Source organism: Saccopteryx leptura, chromosome 8 (assembly GCF_036850995.1).
Source record: "Saccopteryx leptura isolate mSacLep1 chromosome 8, mSacLep1_pri_phased_curated, whole genome shotgun sequence".
Lineage (NCBI taxonomy): Eukaryota > Metazoa > Chordata > Mammalia > Chiroptera > Emballonuridae > Saccopteryx > Saccopteryx leptura.
Genome location: NC_089510.1, coordinates 30,430,030 through 30,446,430, shown reverse-complemented (window position 1 = coordinate 30,446,430; position 16,401 = coordinate 30,430,030). Strand labels below are relative to the sequence as shown.

Below are 16,401 nucleotides of genomic sequence, written 5' to 3'. Positions count from 1 at the left end.
GCTGTCACCCTGGCCCCGGGGACGGCTGCCTTTCGGGAGCACGTTCTGCCACCGTGAGAGCAGCAGAACCCTGACCCACAGTCTCAGCTCCCACTGACAACGCACGAACTAGCTCCCCACCCCCAACGCCAGCCTCACATTTGGATAGCAAGGCAGATTCTCTGAAGAAGGCTTGCATCCTGTTTGGGTGGTTATAGAGTAACTAGAATGCACAAACATCTTACCTAACGGAAGCACCTGCGTTAAGTCAGTTGCTTGCTAACTGGGCGGGGGGGTCTGTGGAAGCCGCCAAGTTGCTCGCCCAGGCAGAATCCAGTATGTCGGCATCAGCAGAGCCTGGTTAGTTAGATTGGTGACCAGCCAGGGTGGCACACGGCCCTGGACAACTCAAAAGGAAGAAAAAGATCGAGACATCAGCAGTGTGTTTAGTAAAAAGAGCTCGGGCTCTATTAGACATATCAACGCCGACATCGCCACGCTGAGCACGCTGCTGGTTTGCAGGGCGTCTTTACCCTGCACTGTTTTCAGCTAGGAGAAACTGAGGGTGAGGGGAAGTTGTGGTTCTGTATCAGCAGAGTGAGTCATAGGTGAGGAAGAGGCAGGGGCAGCCACTACCTGTTTTGTAGCAATGACTGTTGTCAGCTGTTGGGTAGAGCTATAGACACCCCATAGCACACGTGCCAGAAATAGCCCAGGCGGCGCAGAATAGCAACACTCAAGGCTTCCGTGTTTCACTTCACAGAAGGGCAAACCGAGGTCTGAAAGGTTAGGTCAGTAGGCCAAGCTTCCAGAGGTGCTGAGTAGCGTAGCCAGACCTAGCACTCTGGTTTCTACCCAAGTCTGTTGCACAGTCTTTTGGGACCTTTGGGCTGGTAACGATCTTCCTGACTAAAAGTGATTTAAACAAAGCAGACCTTTCTGTCCCATATTACATCAGTATGTGGTTTCTGGGTCTGCTGCTTGGTGGTTCCCTGGTAAAGTGGGCTGTTTATGGACACACAGACTGGACTGCACAACGCCAGCGTGCACCGTTCCACACAGGCAGTGACCTGACTGGTACCCCCACAGCTGAACTGTGCACCGCCTGCCCATCTGTGTGGAGTCGCTCTGGTTATGAGACTGAATTAGGCAGGGTGATGTAGGGCAGCTTCTCTGGCTCTCTCTGCCTTTCCCTATTAGTTGCAACATGCTGCGCTAACTTGATTTCATCACATGTCGACATCTAAGCAGAAAGGAATGGGTGGATAAGAAAGTGTCCTGGCCCTGGCTGGGTATCTAAGTGGTTGGAGCGTTGTCCCCAATGTGGTAGGGTTGCAGGTTTGATCCCTGGTCAGGGTGCGTGACGGAGTCAACCAGTGAGTGCATGGATAGGTGAGACAGCAAATCCGTGTTTCTGTCTCACTCTCTTAGTCTCCCTTTTTCTCTCTCTCTAAAATCAATCAATAAATTTTATTTTAAAAAAGTGCTCTGCTCAAACCATTATCTTGCTGGGAATAAAATCTTTTCCAGAGCATCGAATAGACTTCCTAATAATATCTTATTGCCCAGGGATGGGTCACATGATCACCTCTAGACCAACCACCGGCAAAGGAGTGTAGACCCCATTGTTAGGCTTGTGAGAGCAACGCTCTGCCAGCAAGGCCCGGGGCACGGCCGTGGGGATGTGATCAGTGGGGTCTGCCGTGGGGATGTGATCAGTGGGGTCTGCCGTGGGTTGTTGGAGGTGGAGCAACACATGGCAATGACATGAGGCTGCTGCAGGGAAAAGTGAATGTCAGAAAGCATTTAGAAAAGAGGACAGATCACAGATCACTTAAAATGGACAATTCAAGTGAACTTTCTCTACGTTTACGTGGATGGCGGTGATACTTCCCTCTGCCTAAGGTACTAAGTCCTCTGGATTTGCTGGACTTGAGGAGGAACATGCCTTTCACCCGGGGGGGAGTGTAACTCTCTCACCATGATGGTTTCAGCAGCTTTCCAGATTTTCCATGAACAGGTGCGGGCACTCTGGAATGGTTCTGTTTTCCAGATGAGCAGTTTGGGGCACGTGACTTTCCCTACCTGTTTCCAGAGTGGGGAACAGAAGAGCAGATACCTGCTTCTCCAGACTCAAAGTCGGAGAATGACCACCACAGTTAACGTAACAACCAAACCTATTTCCAAAATGCACAGCCTGTGAATCAGGAAGTTTTAGATGGGAGAATACAGAAATACAAGTGATACCATTCTTGCCCTAGAGCAGGGGTCCCCAAACTTTTTACACAGGGGGCCAGTTCACTGTCCCTCAGACCGTTGGAGGGCCGGACTATAAAAAAAACTGTGAACAAATCCCTATGCACACTGCACATATCTTATTTTAAAGTAAAAAAACAAAACGGGAACAAATACAATATTTAAAATAAAGAACAAGTAAATTTAAATCAACAAACTGACCAGTATTTCAATGGGAACTATGCTCCTCTCACTGACCACCAATGAAAGAGGTGCCCCTTCCAGAAGTGCGGCGGGGGCCGGATAAATGGCCTCAGGGGGCTGCATGTGGCCCGCGGGCCGTAGTTTGGGGACCCCTGCTCTAGAGGCTCACAATTCACTGCAGCTCTTTGTGCATGAAAATTGTGTTAATTAAATATATATACAATCACCCAAAGGATGCTGGAAGCTATTGTTTCACACCTAAAGAAGCAGGGAAAGCCAGGAGCCTGGACCAGGTGGATGAAACCAAGGAGAGGATGAGTCAGTCCTTTGGTCGTGTGTGGGTACCTGCTGGGGAGAGAGGGAAGCAATGTTATGAGGTGTGTGGGTCAGACCATGTACTGGTACCGTTACGTATTTCCAAGGCTCCTGGCGGCGCTGTGAACACTAGTTCTAGATAAGATATTCTTCCTGAAGAGAAGTCTTAAGGATATCCCCCAAACTGTTTCTAGTGTTCTGTATGATCCCCAGGAAACTGTGTGGGTTTCTGCAATATCCCTTCCCAGGAGGAAGAGTGAGATTTTATTGACAGGATTTCCTTTCAGAGGCATTGGCAAACTCTCCCAGTGGCAAAGGGCCTTCTCTCATTCCGTCTGCCCCTACAAAGCTGACAGAAAAGAAAGCAGAGAGTGAAATTTCCAAAAATGTGCTGACTGTTGAACGGTAAAGCATCTTTAGAATTGGCGTTCTCCTGAGTGAGGCAGTGTTTATAAGAATTCTTTCCACTTTTCCTAAGTAAAGAGGAGGCTGGGTGCAAGGAATACCTCTCTCTATAGCTAATCCTTCGGGCTCCTGCCTGCCTGAAGCCCTTGATTTACCCCTTCTGTCTCGGCTGGAAGGCTTGATATCGGGTCTGTCAGAGAGGTCCAGGACCTTGAGTCTGAGAGGGGACCAGGGATGGGACACGTTAGTATGACAGATGGTGGCTTTTATGATGTGTGGCTCTTTTGTCCGCACATGATCTAGGGCCGAAGACCAGCGGTTACCAGTCCGACACAGACAGCACAGAGGGGAACTAAGGTTCAGCCGCTCAGTTCCCTGCTGAGCAGAGATTATGTAGTGGCTGTGTCTGGAACTGAGCTGAGTTAACCTCTTACTGGTGTCAACTTCAGAGAGGAAGTCTGTGGATCAGGAGTCCTTGGTTGAGACTTCTCCGTAAGAACCGTGAGGCGTGGTGGTGGCCTGCGCTCCTGGTCCTGCCATGGCATGTTTGGGGGGGTGGAGTCAGGCAGCCTGGGGTCCGGCTGGGGGCCAAGCTGGGATGGACGCTGAAGCCCCAGGCCTAACTGACCTTAGAGCAAGGCTGCCTCTCCACTTGACTGGGGAAAGTGGCCTCTAGCCTTCATTCAAAGGCATTGTTAGTCTAGCTACCATGATAGACATCCGTTCTCTACCCCCTTGAAGGTTACGTGGCAGGACCGGAGCTGTTATTTCTTTTCTTTTTCTTTTTTACAGAGACAGAAAGAGAGTCAGAGAGAGGGATAGATAGGGACAGACAGGTACGGAGAGATGAGAAGCATCAATCATCAGTTTTTCATTGCGACACCTTAGTTGTTCATTGATTGCTTTCTCATATGTGCCTTGACCACGGGCCTTCAGCAGACTGAGTAACCCCTTGCTCGAGCCAGCGACCTTGGGTCCAAGCTGGTGAGCTTTTGCTCAAACCAGATGAGCCCGTGCTCAAGCTGGCGACCTCAGGGTCTCGAACCTGGGTCCTCAGCATCCCAGTCCAACGCTCTGTCCACTGCGCCACCGCCTGGTCAGGCTGGAGCTGTTATTTCAATCCTGCCTGTTCCTAGCCACTTCCTCCCCTTTGCCCAGTCTGCTTGGCATTCCACTGGGGTGATGGAGCCTGGAGCCAACCTCAAGTTCAGCCTCTGATTTGCATTAGGCTGACCCTGAAGTTATGGAAGGAAAGGTCAAATAAGCTGTTATGTGGGAAGTGCCCCCTGCTACAGAGCACTCGTGGGATGGATCTGGTGAGGACGACGGCACTGTTCCCGGAGAGGGGTTTTGAATGTTGACCATCTTCTCCACCTCGCTGCAGAGCAGGGCACTGCTGAGAAGGTTGCCTTCCTGGAATTAGGATTATTGTCAAACTTGCATCTGCAGATGTTACTTTCATAAAAACAAACAGGTGTAAAAGATAAACATCTCTAGAACACATTGTGACATGTCTGTGTCCGTGGTAGAGGTTTTGGGGCACATCCTCAACCCTCCTCCCCCACCCCGAATCCACTAGGATCTGCCACCTGTGAAACGCTGGCTCTTCTTGTCTCTATAACAAAGTAGACACTGATTTGGACACGACTCTTTAATTTGGGGAGCTAAGAGTCTCAAATTAAAAAAAATAAATTTTTTAAAAAAATATTTAGTGTCAAAAAACATCAACTAGAGCTAAACACATTCTAAGTAAAAAAGGCAAACTTATGCATATAGAAATGTGTACATTGCCCCTTCTTAACCCGACAGGGCCGATGCCTGGCTCCTTTTAATGGTTCCTGTCCTTCTGCATGCTCTGTTTAAGTATTCTACAGCATCTGTGCAGTGTTGCTGCTCATGAATTTCCCAGGAGCCTTCCAGTCTGGAGTTCATCTGGTCTGCTGATTTCCTGGTTCTCAGGGAAAGTAGTTTTCTTTCTACTTTTATGTCATGAGGGCAGTCTGAGTGGCCTTCCCCTCTGCAGTCTTGTCCCCTCGAGGAGAACACGAGCTGTTTGGTCATTCCTACGGGTCTGGCTGGGCGGTGGGAGGAGCCTGGAGACAGATGGGCCAGGCTGTGTGTGCCGACAGGTGACAGTGCACAGTCAGTCGGTGGTTCCAGCTGCTCCCAGCCGGGAACAGGAGGTCCCACTTCTTGTCCTACTTTAAAGCCTTGTGCCAAGAACACAGAGTGAATTTTTACTTTGTATTGGTTAAACTCCAAGGACCAGTAAATGTTTGGGGAATTTAAGTGAGAATGGGCAGGTAGAAGGAAGTTGCACTGTCCTCACCTGATTCCAACCTGTCTCCACATTTACAAGACAGAGCAGTAACCTAGAGCAGGAATCCCCGGGGAATGGGTAACACTGGTAAAAAAAGAACGTACACAGAGGTATCATGAAACGCACTTGTATCAATATTAACATACAGAATCCTGTGTTGACAGATGTTTTTGTAGTTCAAAAATCTGGATCCAAATTCGGAGCGTGAATTTGAAATGTTACCTAACCGTTTTCTGAACCTTCTTCATTTGTAAAATGGAACCATCAAGCTTATTTATCTCAACGGATAGTGATGAGAATCAAATGAAGGCATGTCCGTGGGCTAATGAGTTAACATACTGCTCACAAAAATTAGGGGGAATTTCAAAATGAATATGAAGCGATAAAATTTCCCCTTAACTTTGTGACCCCCCTCATGATGATACACTTCCCATGGGATGTTATTTGCAAATCTTGCATCTTTCTAATACATTTTTAGACCCGTAAGTCACAGTTGGTTCTTTTTTCATTTGTGCAACAAGTGAAATTTGGCTTCAGATTTCTGCAAGTATGAACGGGCTCTTGGAATCACACTACTTTGTCACGGAAGGCTCAATCTCTCTCTCGTCTGTTTGCCCAACAGCGTGCCATGTAAAAAGTGCGTGGTGGTTGGCAATGGAGGAGTTTTGAAGAATAAGACATTAGGAGAAAAAATTGACTCCTATGATGTAATAATAAGGTAAATATATTTCTCATTTGCTAAACTGGAATCGTTTCAAAAGAATGTGGTTTCCTACTTAGTACAGCTTGTGTTTTTGAAAGACTTTTGCTTTGGTATTTTTAAGTACATGACACAACCTTTTGTCTCAGTTACGGCCCTTTAATATGCCAGGCAGTTTCCGGCCACAGGAGACATAGCAGTAAATAAACAATGCTCTTCTTTTCTGTGGGGCTTACATTCTACCGAGGGGAACAAAACAGTAATTAAATAAGGAAATAATAAATGCCATACAATTAAAAATGTATGATAGAGAATGAGTGAATGGCTACTCTAGGGTGGAGAGCCACCTTGATGAGGAGGCATCTAAGCTGGACCGAGGGACTGATCAAAGCTAGCCATACAATTAGGGCAGAGCAATGCAGGCAGAATGTCGACTGCAGGTCCTCAGGGGGATGTGACCCTGGGTTTGAGAGAAGGGGCAAGAAAACCAGTGAGGTCGAAGGGCAGCAGGCCGGCGGGGAAGGAATTAGCAGCTGACGAGGCAGATAACGGGCAGCCGTGTGAGCCAGGATTAGATTTTGTAAGCTAGGCATAGAGCTTGGATTTTACTTTTAGGGACAACAGGAGACCTTTTTAAAGATTTTTAAGCAAGAAAACAATTTGATCTGGTTGTCTGTAAAATATTCTGGCTGTGGCATGAACAGTGGAATGTGTGAGGGGCAAGGGTGGAAATGAAGAGGCCAGTGAGATTGCTGTCTTCAGTTAGATGTCGACCTGGACCAGGACTGTCACGGCATGGGAAGGACAGTGTGTCCGTAAAGTCATGGTGCACGCCTGGTGTAACAGAGTGAATAACGTCTGTGATTCTCTGTTTTAAGTGATTACTGTCGTGGCGCTTCGTTATAAATGCGCCGATATTCACGTTGCACTTTTGGTCATGGATTCGAATTTAGCGAGCCACAGAACACACTGAACTTTCCTCTGTACCGTCCACATCTCGACTGGCATGGCCGTGGGCTGCTCCGCTGTATACACGGTGTTACATCATCATCTGCGCATGCGCACATGCTGCCACATCATCCTGCAGAAACTGGGAGGGTTTTCCTTTTATTTGGTGCAGATTTCACATTTCTATCGTCTTTTGTTGCTTTCCTGTGACCAGTCAAAAGTGCACCATGACTTTACGGACACACTATAAATGGATAGATTGAGACATGCTTTAGAGATAGTGTTATCAGGATTTGTTAATGTATTCGATGTGAGCAGAGGTGGGAATAAAGAAACGAAGGATACCTCCTCCGAGGTCCTCACCTTAAGAGACTGGCTGGATAGTGGTGCCATTTACTGAGTTGGAGAAGACTAGGGGAGGAGCAGGTTTAGTGGAGAATCGAGATTTCTGTTTGAACCTGTTAGGTTTAAGTTGCCGCTTAGATTTGCAGTGTTTAAGTCCAGTAGGCCGTTGGACAAACAGGTTAAAATCTTGCTGAGCTTGTAGGCTGTATGTAATCCATGGAATTGGTGAAATTTCCCAGGGATGGACTGAGAGAGAAAAAAGGGCCCAGGACTGAGCCTTAGAACACTCAACATTTCGGAGGTTGTACGAAGAAAAAAAACTGAGTGAAAGAGATGGAGAAGGTTCACCATTGAGGTAGGAAGAGTCAGCAAAGGTGATCACAGAGGGTCAGGGGCACAGTGTTCTAAGACAGAGGGAGGGACCCCCATATCCAGTGCTGGTGAGAGGCCATGCAGAACAAGAACGGAGTTCAACTGTGGACTGGCAGTTTCAAGTTCATCACCACTCTTGCCAAAGCAAAAGCGGACTTGGAGGCATGATGTGGGGAGAAGCCCGGGGGGGGGGGGGTGGATTGAGGAGAGAATGACAGCTGAGAGAATCGGAGGTAAGAAAATGGACCAACCACTATCGTTAACTCTTGAGGAATTTTGCTGAGAAGTTGAGAAATGAGATAATAGCCAGTGATAGTTATAGAATCAAAAGAAGATTTTTTTGTGTTGTTTTCTTTTATGAAAATAGAAGACTGTACAGCATACTGTGGTTACAGCTACCAAGAGTCCCGTAGATGGAGTGGTGGAAAAATGAGGACATTTTCTGTTTTCTCATTGAAAGGTTGATGTAAGGTCATCATCTGGGGTGAGTCTGGGTGTGTTGGGATGGCTGTGAATACGAAGAGCAGGCACACTTAACCTGGGGACAGGGCGTTAGGATGACCTGGAGGTGTTGCCAGGTTACAGACTGCTGAGGGTGTCTGCATAGCAATGTCACCTTGTTTTCTGTTTCTTATCCATTTTGAGGAAGCTGTGAAAAGTTACCCACAAAAGAATTCTGAAATATAATTTCTTTTTTTACATACCTATAATTGTCTAAAATCACCTAGAACTACAGCAAGCCCTAGTAGGAAAATGACGTGGGCACAACAACATTATGAAAGTAATTTCGAGCGTTAAGACTTGCATCTTACTGCACAGAGTCAGTAGCAAAGGGTAAGATAGTATTTATTGTCCTAGGGAACACTTGTTTTGGAAACAAAGCGTTCCTTTTAATAGCATGCCTTCACAGTATATACATAAATAGTACTTGTCTAACCTTCGCCTTAAGCATACACAAACCCAACAGATCCCGTGTGGCTCTTGAGTTCATTCTGGCAACAGATGTCCATTTGGTTGTGGGTGGCTATAATATAGCAATTGTATATTGTTACTTTATTTCCGAGTATAACAGTTTGATGAGTCATCACCTTAAATGTGATTCTTGCCTGTCAGTCACTTAGACACACATCCATGTGCTGCATGACTAGGCAATCTTGGGCAAGTCACTTTCTCTCCCTGGACTTCAGGGCCGTTATCTCTAAATCCAAGGGATTTTGTTGGGATGTCTGCCAAGTTCTCTTTTAACACTAGTATCGGGGTTCTTACGTTTCCATTTGTCTCATTTAGCCTTCTGTTTTTCTGACGACAATTAATTTTCAACTACAAATGCAAGTTTCTGCTTTGACCAAGCAGCAGTTTCGTGAAAGGGAATCACTTCTTAGGCCATTGTGTGTGAAAGATTGCTCGACTGCCTTGTGCCTTTAGAGCGTTGTATATAGAACCCCTGGGGCCTGTGATGGAAATGGCTCAGACTGCGGTCGGTCTACATATCTTGTGTGTTTTACTGTCCACAGAATGAATAATGGTCCTGTTTTAGGACATGAAGAGGAAGTTGGGAGAAGGACAACCTTCCGACTTTTTTATCCAGAATCTGTTTTTTCAGATCCCAAACACAATGATCCTAACACTACGGCGATTCTCACCGTGTTTAAGACACACGATGTCAAGTGGCTGTGGGAATTGCTGACGGGCGGCAAAATAGTAAGTTGGCAAAATTAAATCTGCCTTCTGGTTACCTTCAGTTTTTCTTTTTCCATAACAAAATACAACCACAATGTCTTATTTTCTATATTCTTATTTCATTTCAGAATACTAATGGTTTTTGGAAGAAACCAGCTTTAAACCTGATCTATAAACCGTATCAAATCAGAATATTAGATCCTTTCATTATCAGAACGGCAGCTTATGAACTGCTTAACTTCCCAAAAGTGTTTCCCAAAAATCAGGTACGTATTTTTCTTTGCACTCTAAGTAGAGAGCTGGCTAGGGTAGAACAGGGGAGCCCCAGGGGTCTCAGAAACTGAGAACCATGGCTCCTGAAGTAGCTTCTGAGGGCCTGTCTGAGTTACTGAAATTAGATATCCGTGGATATTATCTTGATGTTTTTCAGGCTGCGAGAAAAAGAGTCCAGTGAAGGTTTCTTTCTGTCCTTGGGGTCCCCTCTGGGGTCCGTCTGCTTGTCCAGATGGCTCCTCTCTCACAACCTTGTTGTTAGCGCTCTGCAGCAAGGGGGCTGAGGGGCAGGCTGGGTTCAGGGTAGTGGGGACTAGTTTCAGGACAGTGCGTGGCTTTCAGGCTAAAAAAAGTGGTTTAAAGCAATCTGTGATAGCAATATCAAAAGAAAACTAGAGGAAAGGTTAGGAAGGACAATAAAGTAGTCCAGAAATTTTTCTGCAGCCACCAAGGAGAATTATCGTTGGCAGTGAATTATCAGAAAATGTTTGTTACAGCAATACTAACAGTTCTTGAACCCCTCCCCCCCCCCCTGCTTTTCCTTTACAGGGACAGAGAGTCAGAGAGAGGGACAGACAGACAGAAACGGAAAGAGATGCAAAGCATCAATTATCAGTTTTTCTTTGCGACATCTTAGTTGTTCATTGATTGCTTTCTCATATGTGCCTTGACCGTAGGGCTACAGCAGACAGAGTAGCTGGTGACCTTGGGTCCAAGCCGGTGAGCTTTGCTCAAACCAGATGAGCCCGCGCTCAAGCTGGCGACCTCGGGGTCTCGAACCTGGGTCCTCCTCATCCCAGTCTGATGCTCTATCCACTGCGCCACCGCCTGGTCAGGCCCAATTCTTTAGTTAAAAGAAATCTTATCAACTAAGATTTCTGTAGTCCTGTTTATCTACAATCCCTAGAAAACATATCTAGATCTGTACAGTAGCAGACATATTTTTCACTTGAAGTCTGAGTAACTGTGTAACATGGTGAAATGAGCGTTTTCTTTCTTTCTTTTGTAATCAGGGAAAATCCCGTGAAACACATATGATGTATTTTTTTTTAGCATGATAAAAAATAATCTAAAGTATTACATGCTTTGTTTTTGGTATTTGGAAAAAAATATAATCAGAGGGGGGTTTTGAGTTGGGTGGAAAAGGTGAATGGATGAAGTAAAGAAAAACAATTTACAGACACAGACAGCAGTGGGGATTGCAGGAGGGAAGGGGGGGAAGGCGGGGGGGGGAGAGGGAGACTGACTTGGGTGGTGAACACACAACGCAGCACACGGATGATGTAGTTGTGCACCTGGAACACATATAATTATTTTTTTTAAAAAAATGCTTAGAGAGAGTCACACACAGAGACAGGAAGGTAGAGATGAGCATTAACTCATAGTTGTGGCACTTCAGTTGTTCATTGATTGCTTCTCATACATGCCTTAATTGGGGGGCTCCAGCAGAGCCAGTGACCCCTTGCTCAAGCCAGAGACCTTGGGGTTTTGAACCTGGGTCCTCAGAGTCCCAGGTCAACGCTTTATCCACTGTGCCACCACTGGGTCGGGCTGAAACCAGTATAATTTTATTAACCAATGTCATCCCAATAAATTCAATAAAATTAAAAAAAAAATCAATCAAATAACTTACAAAGGAATATTTTGAAAAGGACAGCCTTCTCTTTCCTCAATAGCTCAGATTATTTTCCAAGAATTTTTGCCTTCTGTGTCCTTCCAGACTTTTTATACATTTATAAACATATACACGTATACATTGTTTATATAAAATTACAATTATACCATGAATATTATTATGCTATCCTCCCCCCATATAATGAAAGATTCCCCCTATTTAAAGGCATTTAGGCCTGACCAGGCAGTGGCAGTGGATAGAGCGTCAGATTGGAAGGTAGAGGACCCAGGTTCAAAACCTTGAGGTCGCCGGCTTGAATGTGGGCTCACCAGCTTGAGCATGGGGTTGCTGGCTTGAGCATGGGATCATAGACATGACCCCGTGGTCACTGGCTTGAGCCCAATGGTTGCTGGCTTGAAGCTCAAGGTTGCTGGCTTGAGCCAGGGGCCACTGGCTCAGCTGCAGTCCCCCTGCCCCGGCCAAGGCACATATGAGAAAGCAATCAATGGACAACTAAGGTGCCGCAACAAAGAACTGGTGCTTCTCATCTCTCTCCCTGTCTGTTTGTCCCTCTCTTGGACTCTCTCTTTCTCTGTCAAAAATAAAATAGGTAAAATAAAATAAAATATAAAATAAATAAAATAAGACATTTAGGTTTGTATCCATTCTTTCCTCGATAAAAAACAAATGCATATGCTTATAAGAATTTTCTGTACACTTGTTTGATTTCTGTAGGACACCTGAAAGTAAAATCCCCGGGTCAAACAACAAAAATAGTTTAAATTTAAGCCCTATTTCTTAGTATTGAGAGGAAAGGAGAGATTCTTAGTAATTGTGGTAAAAAGAACAGCTTTTATGTTTTGTGACTTTCCGGCTCTTAATTTCCTGAGAGGTAAGATCAGATTTATTCCTTGTTTTTGTTTAAGTAGAGTCTTAACTACCAAAAGCACAGGAAGACCCCTATCTTACTTATAGATGGGACTAGAACTAGTTCGAACTAGGTTAAAATTACAATAGGACATGGCGTCCCAGGAGCCAAATGGGAATATAGCTGTATTTTAGGGAAGTCACCCATGTCAGATGCCGTACAGAGCTCGAGCACAAATAATAAACTCTGGTTCCGGGAACAGGGAGGTCGTATTGGTGACATGAAGAACAATAAGGAAGAAAAGCTTTTTGCAGTGGGTTAAAGAGAATGTGAGACACACGCCACAGAGGCAAGTCTATAGCGGGGTTTGCTAGAAAGGTGCAGGGCAATGGATGGAAGAGAGGATTTGCGATGTTGGGCACCGTCGTGGAGAAGCTGGCTGCAGGTGGAAACAGGGACCTCTCATCCCTGTGAGAGGAGAACTGAAAAATTGGGTAAAGATGAAGGAACATTTGGAGTTGGGAAGATATAGTTTTCATGTGATGGCTTGTTTTCTAAGAAAAATAAGGACTGAATTGTTAAAGTAGGAAGGAGGCTAGGGACTGTTGAAAGCTAAAGAGGTTTTAAAAAAAAAAAACCCATTAGCTTCCCTTTCCGGGACATGGTGGAGGCTTGTAGTAGAGTCACAATAGTACACGGGATAAAGAAAAATTATACAACGCCTTCTTGGGCATTCTTTGCCTCCTGGTGTTCGCTTGATTTTATTGTGCTCCTGTGTTTGCTTTTCCTCAAGATCATAATCACATGTAATTTGTGTGGGAGCTGTAAAAGTCACTTAATCAAAAGCAAATCTCTTTGAATTGCTGTGATTAAAACTTTGATATATTTTGTTTATGCCTCTGATGGCCATGCTGCTGAGAATTAATACTGAATGCTAAGCTCCTCCTGTCCAACACGTGATACAGCACTTCTCTGAATATATGCCTATGTGGAGGGGCTGTACTATTTTTTTTTAAAGTAAGGATCCAGTTGAGACTGTAATGTCGCTATGTGTGTGTGTGTGTGTGTGTGTGTGTGTGTGTGTATCAGGAATCCTTGTTTTTTTCTAGTCAGATACTTACTAGTACAACTTACAGCTGAACTGACTTGGTTCAAGTTGGTCTTTCGCTGGAGCTAAATGATAAGATTTATAACATTAGGCTAACCAAATACGCTTTGGAAACAAGGATCTCATTTGGATTTGAAAATTTTCTCTCTTTCCGCAGAAACCCAAACACCCGACGACAGGAATTATTGCTATCACGCTGGCATTTCACATATGTCATGAAGTTCACCTTGCCGGTTTTAAATACAACTTTTCTGACCTCAAGGGGCCTTTGCACTACTATGGGAATGCCACCATGTCTTTGATGAGTAAGGTAATATTTTCTCTCTTCTCACCCTGTCATTTTACTGAAGAGCTTTTAACAGGTTGAGGGCTTAATAGGGATTATAGAGCTACCAAGGGCTGAAATGAGGGCTCAAATCCAGAGTTCCTTTTACTGTAGCGGCAAAGTCTCATCTGTGCACCTCAGACCCTGGGGATAATCTCAGCCAAGTATCATCAAACCCATAGAGGGACCAAGCCTTCTCTTAGATGCTGAATTATACTTACACTATTTAAATATACATACAGACAACCTACTGTTTGAGATGTTACAGAGTCACCTAAAAACATTGCCATATTTTCAGTCAAGTAGACAAGGTCTATAATATTTTAACCCCATGAAAGAATCCTTCTGGTCAGAAAGGTTGTAATCTCTTATAACTAGGTCATGCTTCTCTTGAATAAGGGGTCAATGGTGGTAGATATGATGCTTCAAATTTTTATTTTAACTGACTGGGAAGGAGTTTTCTATTTTCCTAATTCTAACTTGGATTAGGGGCGTATCACAATAGGATTAAAATGTTGTCTGTACATTTTTAACATTGACGTATGAATGATCCCAAATGTTAGGTAAGCTGAAGTGGTATTATTCAGGTTATATCTTAATCCTGACCTTTTGTGCCCTCCCCCACAATGTAAGATAAAGACTAGAGTAGAAGACATGGGTGCTTGAGACAGACTTCAGGCCCGTTTCTCCTCAGATTAGGTGACTCTGTAACATCTCAAACAGTAGGTTGTCTACATGTATATTTAAATAGTGTAAATATAATTCAGCATCTAAGAGAAGGCTTGGTCCCTCCATGGGTTTGATGATACTTGGCAATAGCTGAGATTATCCCCAGGGTCTGAGGTGCCCAGATGAGACACTGCCACTACAGTAAAGGGAACTCTGGATTTGAGCCCTAATTTCAGCCCTCGGTAGCTCTATAACCCCTATTAATCTTTCCTGTAGCACATTAGGTATTTCGAGTCATCTGAAGAACAACAAATTAAAACACCTTCCTAAGGAAAAGTAGGTTACCCATCAATAGAACAGAGTAACTTTTTAGAATACGAGCTCCAGGTGACACTTCTATTGAACTGATCAACCCTTTTGGATATACAATGTTTGGTTTCCAGACTTCTACAGACGCAGCAGGCCTGGGGGTGATGTGAGGGAGCCTCTTACTGACGTGATGGTGGAAGTGGCAAGGGAGGGAGGGTTTTAGAAAGCTTAACAGAGGTCAAGGCCATGCCCCTTGTTACAACGGGTTCTCATTCAGAAACTCTTTGGAGACAACATATTCTACTGCTGACATCGGGATAAACGGTGATTTCCCTTTATTTTTACTTTTTTAGAATGCATATCACAATGTGACCACAGAGCAGCTCTTTCTGAAGGACATTATAGAAAAGAACTTTGTAATCAACCTGTCTCAAGATTGACCCTACAGAGAAGATGCTAACAGTATTTTATTTTTATACTGCAATTTTTAGTTTATTTTTAAATATTACTTGTCAATTATGTATATTAAGCCTATTACTGCCTGGTGATTTATAACCACCAGCTTAATTTCTGTGAATATATTTAATTTATGAAAACCAAAATATATTTAGTTAAGACATCAGGGAAATAAAGTTTTAACTGTATTGTTTTTATTTATTTTTTAGTGTGTGTGGGGAGGCAGACAAAGAGATGAGAAGCATCAACTTGTAGTTGCATCACTTTAGTTGTTCACTGATTTCTTCTCATATGTGCCTTGCCCGGGGGGCTCCAGTCAAGATAATGACCCTTTGCTCAAGCCAGTGACAGTGGGGTTTCAAACCTGGGTGCTGAGACCCAGGTTGATGCTTTATCCACTGTGCTATACCTGGTCAGGCAATTGCATGGTTTATAAATCTTTTTAGTTATTTCACTGTAGACTTTTGAAGGGATGTGACTTTTTTGTTGTTGTTAGTGAGGGGGAGTCGGGGGGGGGACAGGGACCAGGGACTGACAGACAGGAAGAGAAATGAGAAGCATCAATCCTTCGTTGCGGCACCTTAGTTGTTCATTGATTGCTTTCTCATACATCCCTTGACCGGGTGGGGGGAAGGGGGGGCTCCAGCCGAGCCAGTGACCCCCTGCTCAAGCTAATGACTTTGGGCTTCAAGCCAGTGTCCTTTGGGCTCAAGCCAGTAACCATGGGGTCATATCTATGATCCCAAGCTGAAGGTGGTGATCCCAGGTTCAAGCCGACGACCTCGGGGTTCTGAACCTGGGTCCTCAGTGTCCCAGGCCGACGCTCTGTCCACAGTGCCACCACCTGGTCAGGTGGCATGTGACTTCTTTCTAAGTAAGGGGATTTAATTTCAGTTCACTGCAACCGACTTGGGTATAGGACGACCTATTTGGCTACTATGAATTGGTGGGGAACTGGCATGTGGTTGTGTCTTGACCAGGCAAACTGGGAGCACTTCAGGCCTAGATCTGGATGACTGTTTTGATCCTACTTGTTCTACTTAAGGAAACTGTTTGACTTTTAGACCAGCCCTGAAAGTAGCAGTGTAGACAGTTTTGGAAATCTAAGATCATACTGGTATAATTTGGCATTCTTCCCTGCACATAAAAATTAGGTAGAGGGAAGATAGTCTTTTTTCAATTGAAGGAGTTAGGCTAACCATGAAATAGTAGATGAGTAAATAACCGGAGAATGTGATCACTCAAGTCTTGTGCCTGGATTATTTTTGAACATTT

The 16,401-nt window shown here is 44.7% G+C and overlaps 1 protein-coding gene across 5 annotated transcripts in view; it reads left to right on the top strand.

The window, feature by feature from the left end:
- Positions 1–16,401, top strand: part of ST3GAL6 (ST3 beta-galactoside alpha-2,3-sialyltransferase 6) — an 83,174-nt gene that overhangs the window by 62,578 nt on the left and 4,195 nt on the right. For 3 of the 5 annotated variants that reach the window (XM_066347491.1, XM_066347492.1, XM_066347489.1), the window contains 5 exons: positions 6,081–6,176; positions 9,338–9,524; positions 9,632–9,769; positions 13,525–13,677; positions 15,024–15,319. In XM_066347491.1, coding sequence (XP_066203588.1) covers positions 6,081–6,176; positions 9,338–9,524; positions 9,632–9,769; positions 13,525–13,677; positions 15,024–15,110 — 661 coding nt within the window. In that variant the 3' untranslated portion in view covers positions 15,111–15,319. Of the gene's footprint in view, positions 1–6,080; positions 6,177–9,337; positions 9,525–9,631; positions 9,770–13,524; positions 13,678–15,023; positions 15,320–16,401 lie in introns of those variants that run through there. The other 2 variants (XM_066347490.1, XM_066347493.1) reach the window with 2 other exon arrangements.